We start from the raw sequence: 10,055 nt of genomic DNA on the forward strand, positions 1-10,055 counted from the left end.
TTACAGCATTTAATAAAGCAAGTGAGATGTTCGGTATTTTATCTCCAGCCTGGAGCTGTAGGTAAATAATAAGCAGCCATTCAGTAAAATATAGAGGCAAGGGAGTCAGCCAATAGGAGGAACTACCCTGTCTATCTACTCATCCCATTGGTACTGATCTTCTGCCAGGCGGGACATCAGAAAATACAACACAAGATGCCAGGAACAGGATGCATTCATAGAGGTTTCCCTGTAACCCTTTAGACGTGCACAGGGAAAGACTGATACAGAGAATCAGATGGACCACAGAAGCATGCAGATCTAAAGGCACACTGGAGATGCCTTATACTCTTGCAGGACTTAAAGAGGAACTCCAGTGAAAATAATGTAATAAAAAAGTGCTTCATTTTTACAATAAATATGTATAAATGATTTAGTCAGTGTTTGCCCATTGTAAAATATTTTAAATCCCTCATTTATATTCTGACATTTATCACATGGTGACATTTTTACTGCTGGCAAGTGATGTAGCTGCTGCTTGCTGTTTTGGCAGTTGGAAACAGTTGTAAACTGCTATTTCCCACAATGCAACAGGGTTCACAGACAGGAAACTGCCAAGAGTATGTACTCAGAATTTCTTTGTGGAAGGGGTTTCACCACAATATCAGCCATACAGCGCCCCCTGATGATCCGTTTGTGAAAAGCAATAGATTTCTCATGTAAAAGGGGGTGTCAGCTACTGATTGGGATAAAGTTCAATTCTTGGTCGGAGTTTCTCTTTAAGCAGTGACTTGCAAAGAAACTGACGTTTTAGGCAGACCGCTTGTAGCAGAAGAATCAGCACAACTCTGGGCAGAAGTGGGATAAGATCACTATAGCAGAACGCAGCTGGTTAGACTTCTACTTTTTACTGAACAGATCTTAGTGAATTGAATCCATGTTTTTTGATAAATTACCAAACTACGTTACTACTTCTACTTTAAGTGTGAAAATGCAACATTTTACTGACCTATTATTTTTTACCAAACAGGTCTTAGTGAATTAAAACCAATTGGGTTATATACAATTCACGTTTTCTCCTAGGTGATGTGTTCACACCCTATCAATAAAATGCTTTTTAAGCCACCAGCAAGCAAAAAAATACTCAGAATAATTTTAACTGTACTTTTTCAGCTACTTTTTGGTACTTTTACAATTGCAGTGTTGTTTTAAACAGAAGATGAAACATTAAAGGTAATGTGAATTGAATAAGGGTCTAATAAGGCCCATAAGCATTTAACTTTATCTCCTGAGTTTTCTCCCAAGTGATATTTTTTTTTTAACGTGTCAATAAAATGCCTTTTTAAATCACCAGCAAGCAAGAAAATACTTAAAATTGTTTTGATAGTACTTTTTTGCCTACTATTTGCTTTACCGCTTTACGAATAAAGAATAACTATAATAATAATTGCAAGTCAAAGGACTAATCACAGGAAGTACTGAGTATCTGGCACCTGCGTACATACCTCTCTGTACTGCTGCGTCAGAGGACATATCACAGGAAGTACTGAGTATCTGGCACCTGCGTACAAACCTCCCTGTACTGCTGCGTCAGAGGACAAATCACAGGAAGTACTGAGTGGCTGGCTCTGCGGATGTACCTCTCTGTACTGCTGAATCAGAGGACTAATCACAGGAAGTACTGAGTGGCTGGCTCTGCGGACGTACCTCTCTGTACTGCTGAATCAGAGGACTAATCACAGGAAGTATAGAGTGGCTGGCTCTGCGGACGGACCTCTCTGTACTGCTGAATCAGAGGACTAATCACAGGAAGTACTGAGTGGCTGGCTCTGCGGATGTACCTCTCTGTACTGCTGAATCAGAGGACTAATCACAGGAAGTACTGAGTGGCTGGCTCTGCGGATGTACCTCTCTGTACTGCTGCATCAGAGGACAAGTCACAGGAAGTACTGAGTGGCTGGCTCTGCGGATGTACCTCTCTGTACTGCTGAATCAGAGGACTAATCACAGGAAGTACTGAGTGGCTGGCTCTGCGAATGTACCTCTCTGTACTGCTGCATCAGAGGACTAATCACAGGAAGTACTGAGTGGCTGGCTCTGCGGATGTACCTCTCTGTACTGCTGCATCAGAGGACTAATCACAGGAAGTACTGAGTGGCTGGCTCTGCGGATGTACCTCTCTGTACTGCTGAATCAGAGGACTAATCACAGAAAGTACTGAGTGGCTGGCTCTGCGGATGTACCTCTCTGTACTGCTGAATCAGAGGACTAATCACAGGAAGTACTGAGTGGCTGGCTCTGCGGATGTACCTCTCTGTACTGCTGAATCAGAGGACTAATCACAGGAAGTATAGAGTGGCTGGCTCTGCGGACGTACCTCTCTGTACTGCTGAATCAGAGGACTAATCACAGGAAGTACTGAGTGGCTGGCTCTGCGGATGTACCTCTCTGTACTGCTGAATCAGAGGACTAATCACAGGAAGTACTGAGTGGCTGGCTCTGCGGATGTACCTCTCTGTACTGCTGAATCAGAGGACTAATCACAGGAAGTATAGAGTGGCTTGCTCTGCGGATGTACCTCTCTGTACTGCTGAATCAGAGGACTAATCACAGGAAGTATAGAGTGGCTGGCTCTGCGGACGGACCTCTCTGTACTGCTGAATCAGAGGACTAATCACAGGAAGTACTGAGTGGCTGGCTCTGCGGATGTACCTCTCTGTACTGCTGAATCAGAGGACTAATCACAGGAAGTACTGAGTGGCTGGCTCTGCGGATGTACCTCTCTGTACTGCTGAATCAGAGGACTAATCACAGGAAGTACTGAGTGGCTGGCTCTGCGGATGTACCTCTCTGTACTGCTGAATCAGAGGACTAATCACAGGAAGTATTAAGAGGCTGGCTCCTGCATATGTACCTCTCTGTACTGCTGCATTAGAGGACTAATCACAGGAATTACTGAATGGCTGGCCTGGCGCCTGTGTACGTACCTATCTGTACTGCTGCATCAAATAACTAATCACAGGATGTACTGAGTGGCTGGCGCCTGTGTACGTACCCCTGTGTACTGCTGCATCAGAGGACTAATCACAGGAAGTACTGAGTATCTGGCGCCTGCGTACATACCTCTCTGTACTGCTGCGTTAAAGGACTAATCACAGAAACTACTGAGTGGTTGATGCCTGCTTATGTACCTCTCTGTACTGCTGAATCAGAGGACTAATCACAGGAAGTACTGAGTGGCTGGCGCCTGTGTACGTACCCCTGTGTACTGCTGTGTCAGAGGACTAATCACAGGAAGTACTGAGTGGCTGGTGCCTGTGTACTGCTGTGTCAGAGGACTAATAACAGGAAGTACTGAGTGGCTGGCGCCTGTGTACGTACCCCTGTGTACTGCTGTGTCAGAGGACTAATCACAGGAAGTACTGAGTGGCTGGCGCCTGTGTACGTACCTCTCTGTACTGCTGCGTCAGAGGACTAATAACAGGAAGTACTGAGTATCTGGCGCCTGCATACGTACCTCTCTGTACTGCTGCGTCAGAGGACTAATCACAGGAAGTGCTGAGTGGTTGGCTCAGTGGATGTACCTCTCTGTACTGCTGCGTTAAAGGACTAATCACAGGAAGTACTGAGTATCTGGCACCTGCGTACAAACCTCTCTATACTGCTGCATCAGAGGACAAGTCACAGGAAGTAGTGAGTATCTGGCACCTGCGTACGAACCTCTCTATACTGCTGTGTCAGAGGACTAATCCCAGGAAGTACTGAGTGGCTGGCGCCTGCGTACGGACCTCTAGGTACTGCTGCAAAAGCCATGCAGTCTTTGCAGAAGCGTCGAATGGCTCTACAGCCACTCCTATCGACTTCTGAAAGTACTACCCCCATCCTGCCGCCATGACTGTTGTCATTGCTACTGCCTCCCACCTGCCTACTCTTTCTCCTATTTCCAACCCCTCCCCTCGTCCACCCTCTTTCCCCATCAGCTTACATGTCCAGATCAAGAGCATGCTGAGTGTGAGGAGATGAGCAAACATGAAGTTTCACTTTCACTCATCTCCTGCAGATCACCTGCATTCGTACTTGCCAGAGCACGTCCTGGTTCTCAGCCGTGTTGGGGGCTGCAGCGTGGGATATGGTGCAAGAACTCTGTACTCCTGACTTCCATCAGTGATAAAAGATACCCCGGAGTATAATCAGATCCTAATGTGTCTCCAATCAAAAAAGAACCTGTCAATTTAAATTGTCAATACTATCTTTTGTTTCAGAAAAATTATATATTATGTTTGTAATTAGTGTGTGTGTGTGGGGGGGGGGGGGGGGAGGGGGGTTGAGGGGGGCATATGCGACAAAATTTTAAAACTGGCTCAAACACCAAAGGTGCTAGTTTGGAGCAAGAATTTGCCAGAGAAAGGGTTAAACCTGAATCCTGATTGGTTTTACTGGGTAGCTGTTGCAACTGAGCAAAAGACTAGTCTTTGCTAAAAGAAACCAGTAAAAATCCTTGTTTTCATTTATTTTTATTGCCCTGTGCCATCTGATTGGTTGCTGTTGGCAGTTGTTACAATTTGACCAACATCAGAGGAGTGACTCAAAGTAACCAACTAGAATATTAATTTCTTTGATCTTTATTTATGATTGGCTCTTCTGGATAACTTCTAGGTGGATGGGGGGAAGTGGAGTAGCTGTCCAGATCGACCAATTAGAATCCTTCTTTCCCCAAGACTGAAACCTGATTAATTGCGCTTGCCAAATATCCCAACTAAAACAAATGAGCCAGGAGTAGCCAATCAGAATGCCTCTATCCTTAAACACTCAAAACATTCTGATTGGTTATTGTGCGTAACCGTTCCAGCAAGGCAGGAGTAGACACCCAGAGCAGCCAATGAGAATCCCTTTCACCTTGAAGATGCGAAACCTGATTGGTCGCTTGCTTCCTATGACTTAATCGCTTTTACAGCAGTTTGGTGCTGTGGATCTACACATCGGCCTACTACTCTAGTAAGCGGCAACACTAACAGAAGGAAAACCCTCGAACAGTAACAGTCAAGTGTTAACTTTGCGGTGGGTAAAAAGACATTTCCATTCTTACGGAGGGGATTATGCGGACCTTAGCTATTCAGCCTCTGTAGAAATAAGAGTTCTAAGAATTCCCTTTGTGCACGGTAATGGCAATTGTTAAACAAATTGCTAGTAACGGAGGAGATAAGTGGGGCTGTATCATAGGTAGGCATTTTACATCGGCAGCGTCTGTGTAGTTTAGCTATCATTTTACACAAAGCGTTCTGAGCTTTCCCTTTGCACACAGAATATTCTGCTTGTATAACATGTCCTTAGTATTGCAACAGAAAACCAATGCTTAACTGTAAAATCATATGTTTGCTGCAAGCCTGAGCTATGTGTATAGGAAGATACAATACCAACACTGTATCATGATCACATCGGGTGACAATTTACCATTCTCCCCCCCCCCCCCCTCATCACCAAACAGATGTGCCTATGGGCTCTTTTACCAGCTCACAGTATAGCCTACAATTGCAACTGGCCATGTAGTGTTGTAGGAGGGCCACACACCATACAATCTTAATTGTAACAATCTTATGCAATCTTAACATATCTACATACTATAAGGTACTTCCTAAATAATATGTTCCAAGTAGGGATGATCAGAAAGATTGAAATCATTTCCTGGCTCTAATACAACTCTATTACATTTTATTTGGCCTGAGGAGGTGGGTGCGGATCCACGAAACACATTGCCTGTGCTTATCAAAAATTTGCATTTATCTAACTTGCCATTGTTGTGCTAGATCACCTCTATTTTTGTTTTTAACTCTGTGTTATCTACTTCTGGGCACCTATTATCTCTTTGTTCTTGCATTTAAACGTCATGTTAATTATATGCAGCTTAAAATTGGACCAAAATAACTTCCTGTCAATTTTTTATTGGCCCAAGCTCCAGCTGCATAATATTTACATGAAATTTGAATGCAAAGAGAAATTATTTGCACCTCATTGATCCTCGGTAGTTCCACATATTTTCAGTCTGTCAACCTTTTTATGGTATACATTTAATAAAACTGGTTAAGACTACCAAATCAAGATTGTATAGTGTGTGTCCCCCTTGACTTGGCACAATCCTGAACTTCAGGCCACCAACATCACACAGGGGGATTATATGTTTGAATCTGTTCTGTGCACAATACAGCTAGTTTTACTGCAAACTGTGCCCGTAAAACAGAAAAACAATTTTCGGATTAAATGATGATCCACCAAGCTTAGGTTGCCTTTGAGTCCACGCAGAAATGAGAACTATAAGTCCAAGCATGCCTGCTGTGCACAAAGAATGAATTCTATACAAATCCATGGTGCTAGTGAAAGCACAGATCATTTTTAATTGACTGCAACAGTTTATCTTGCATCTTCTGGACTTATACATACCCGGAGGACTACAGGTACAAGCATGCCCCCTGTATGGGTCACTCTAAATCAAATAACAGTTGATGTTTCATTCAATTCTTCTGCCTAAGAGCAATTTGCAGCACCTCAAGGCTCTAAGAACCACCAGGGTTAAATTGTCGTCTAACCAGAGGATGCAGCGGCAAACTGGTCATACTGGATTCTACTGTTTATACAACTGGACAGAGGGTCCATGTGTGCACCAGGGGGGCCACAAGTGTAGGTGTGTACTTTATACAAGACTGATCATTTTTTACACAACTGTAAGAAGCAGATTTGTGTGTTTTATAAACAGGCTTCCTCTACATGTGCTATTTTCGAGCATCTAGGTCCTGGTGGACTACAAGTCTAAGCATTACCTTAGTAATCAGAATACTGATAGGGAGGGATTGTTCTCTAGCAGAAGGAGGCAAGATAGCTTGCTGCTGGTTTAGAGCATCTTTATGCTGAAGAACTACAAGGAAATGCATGCCATCTGTATGCACAAGTGGCCAGGAAGGCAAAGGGTGGCCAAGGCTGCTGCAGAAACATTTTTTTCCTGCTGAAGGGTTAATAGTAATCCTGCTCTTTACATACCTCCTGCTAAACCAAATCTCAGCCATGCAACAGAAAACTCAGCTCAGTGAGCTTGCACCTGTTGTAGGATCATATGTCTAACAAAAGCTTACCTTCTTTACATTATAGTTCATGCTAAAGCCACTTACAGTACTGCAGCAGTGGTTAACTGACACTATTACAGCGCCTGGCAACGCTCTCAGCAGGCTGGGTAACCAGATCTACAACTGATGTTGAACAGTTCATAACCTTGCTTAGACTTGTAGTTCTATCACAACTTTAAATCAACTTTGGTTCCTCGAAAGCCAAGAAGAATTTTACAAACTTCAGCAATTATAAAGAGCATTAATTTATGAAGTCCTCCTCTTAGGATGAGGTTCCTCAACCCCCAAAGAGGGTTCCCACCTTCAACCTGCAGCTTAAACACCACCACAGCAGTAACAACCACCCCCCACCTCAGCAAACCTCTTTCCAAACTTGAGCAATTATAAAGACCATTGACTTATGAAGTCCTCCTCCTAGGATGAGGTTCCTCAACCCCTAAGGAGGGTCCCCACCTTCAAGCTGCAGCTTGAAGACCCCCAAAGCAGTAACAACCACCTCGACAACCCTCACCCCAGGAAGTCACCTACCTATAGTGGTGATGACGGTGATGGCAAAGTAGAAGGAGCCAGCAAATTTCCACTGGACCCCAGCCCGGTGGGGCTCAGACTGCATGATGACCAGTTCCAGCTGCCTGTAGTCCTCGCTGGTGATGTTATATTTCCCTTTCAAGCGGATCTCCTCGGCTTTGAGTTTCTCTTCCTCCCTCATCTCATAGTCGGACTCCAGGGCATCAAAGACAGCGGCCCCCACCAGGAGATAGGTGAACGTGCAGATGATGAGGGACAAAGTCCGCACGTTCTGCCGCTTCATGGCCAACAGCAGCCGGCTTCTGAGGGGATCATGTCCCCCAGTCCTGATGGTGGAGAGGGCACTGGGAAGTTGCAGACAGCAATGGCTGGGCTGGGCACCTGGAGAGTGGGAGTGGAGTGGGTGGCTGTGATGGTGGATGCAGGGCTGGTGGTGGTGGTCACCTCTTCCCACACCGTGTTCGTGTTCCTGCGAGGAGGAAAGGCAGAGGAGACTGCTGGATCTTCTGGACCAGGTACCCTGCAGCCGGGAGGCTCTGTGCAGGACTTGCCCAAACCAAGCCGTGCCAGTCCGCAGTGCCATCAACAAGACCACCTTCTGGCTTCCCTCCTGTCTTCTTCTCCAGGAAGACCACCTTTTTCGCGGAACTCTTGCTTTTCCACCACGAACTAACTCTGGCTGCCGAATCCACCAACGACAATCACTGACTCAGGATTTTCCACCCCAAGTTCAGGTTGCTCCTCTTCTGCGATCCTTGCCCAACAAGTCCACTTTAAAGGTCTTTCACCAGCAAGACCAAGCCTTGGATTCCTTCCTTCCCTCTCCCAAGTCCAACTCCTTCTTGTTTCCAGAAATTTCAAGCTGCGACTGTTGGCTTTGCTGCTCCCAACCAGTCCAGTTCTGTCCACCTATCCAAGTCCTCCCCTCCTGCTTAGCTCGCCTTCACCCAACTCGCCCCTCCAAAGCCACCTCCGGTCTTCCTCTTCTTCCTAGACAACCAGATCCTGTAATCTAGGCACAGCCAAGAGTGCAGCCTTGTGCACCCCTCAGCAAACTCTGGTCTCCTGCCCAGCTGACATGGAACGGTATCAGCGATGAAGGCTGGTCCTAGCGATGACTGCTGTAGGGCTGTGAGGTTTAAAACCACGTCCCTAGGGTTTATTTGAAGGGAAAACAGCCCCTGAGCCAACATTTGCCCCCGTGTGAAGTAACCATGAGTGGTGGCGATTAAAATCCAGAAGACGCATCCAGATCAGAGTGGCCGAGGGTCGCCTCTTCCACCCACCTCATGCTTAAACACAAAAACTTCGAAGACGAGAGAAAAAAGTTGTACAGAATTTTTTAAAGACGTTGACCAGCTTCCACGTTCAACGCTACCTCTGAACTAAGGTCCTCTTTAGAGGAGCAACCAAGAACCTACCGCAGATGTCATCACCCCAAGACCTTCCTCCAACCCTTATGAAGAAGGCTTGTTATCTCCCAGCCTATGAGGACTTCTGGTTTTCTGATGAGAAGACAAGTGCAGTTACAGGTATATAATAGAAGTGTGGACTGAAGTTATTCCGACGTCTCCGAGACCCTCCTTAGACCAAGCGACCACTTGTGCTCAGGATCCAGCCTTGAACAGTCTGCAGAGCCCAGGTACGGCTGGATGTCATTAGATTCTGGGTGGAAACCTTCTCGGTTAGGTTATATTGGGGAACAGCCACAATCCAGCCTGTCGTCTCGCCCTCTGGCACACATCAAAGGCAGGTCTGCATCTTCCCTGGACCAGGGGCATCAAGACCAGCCGTGGCTACAGAGCACGGGGCGAGCAGCCAGCCTCAGCAGGGTGGTGGCCAGACAGCCTGGTGGTCATCTCTGTGGCATACAGCAGCTGCAGACTACCAAGCGTAGCAATCTCTACTGCACTGATGAGCCTGAAGACATCAGGTGAGTACAGGATCCCCCCCTTCTAGAGTCCTCTCCAAGTCTGCACACAGGGGGGCTGCTGCTGCTGCTGGGGGGGCTGCTCATCAGAAAGTGATCTCAGCAGTAGTGTTGGGTTGACGCCCTCTGCATGGCTTTAAGCACCTTTCCTCCTCTCCTTTGTCTTATTGCCAAGAAAGCTCAACACTTGACTAATTTCTCTCTATTCTTTCTCCATCAGACCCCTTTGCAACTCTGGCTTCTGTTGCATCCTCTCTCTGTCTCTCTGCTAACTCTCCTCCCTCGATGTCTTGCTGGGACCACTCCCCTAGAATATATTAATTCTGCAGGGAATCACTAGGAGCTAGCACCACGTGGTCTCCCTGTTTGAAGCTGGGGGGTGGATGTTGGAGAGAGGGGGGGGGGGTGGTATGGTGTACATTAATGATGATGAGGCTACAGAGAGAGGAGGCAATGCCAAACTCAGCATCACTGCTACTGTTCTGAATGCTGGAGGAGACAAGAAG

General features: G+C 46.2%; 1 protein-coding gene across 1 annotated transcript in view; it reads right to left on the minus strand.

The window, feature by feature from the left end:
* The window catches only part of KCNK9 (potassium two pore domain channel subfamily K member 9), a 201,870-nt gene extending 192,078 nt beyond the window's left edge, over positions 1 to 9,792 (minus strand). The window contains exon 1 of the mRNA XM_068238080.1: positions 7,620 to 9,792. Coding sequence (XP_068094181.1) covers positions 7,620 to 8,202 — 583 coding nt within the window. The 5' untranslated portion in view covers positions 8,203 to 9,792. The remainder of the gene's footprint in view (positions 1 to 7,619) is intronic.
* Between the last annotated feature and the right edge of the window lie 263 nt (positions 9,793 to 10,055).

The sequence above is a fragment of the Hyperolius riggenbachi genome, chromosome 5 (assembly GCF_040937935.1).
Source record: "Hyperolius riggenbachi isolate aHypRig1 chromosome 5, aHypRig1.pri, whole genome shotgun sequence".
Classification (NCBI taxonomy): domain Eukaryota; kingdom Metazoa; phylum Chordata; class Amphibia; order Anura; family Hyperoliidae; genus Hyperolius; species Hyperolius riggenbachi.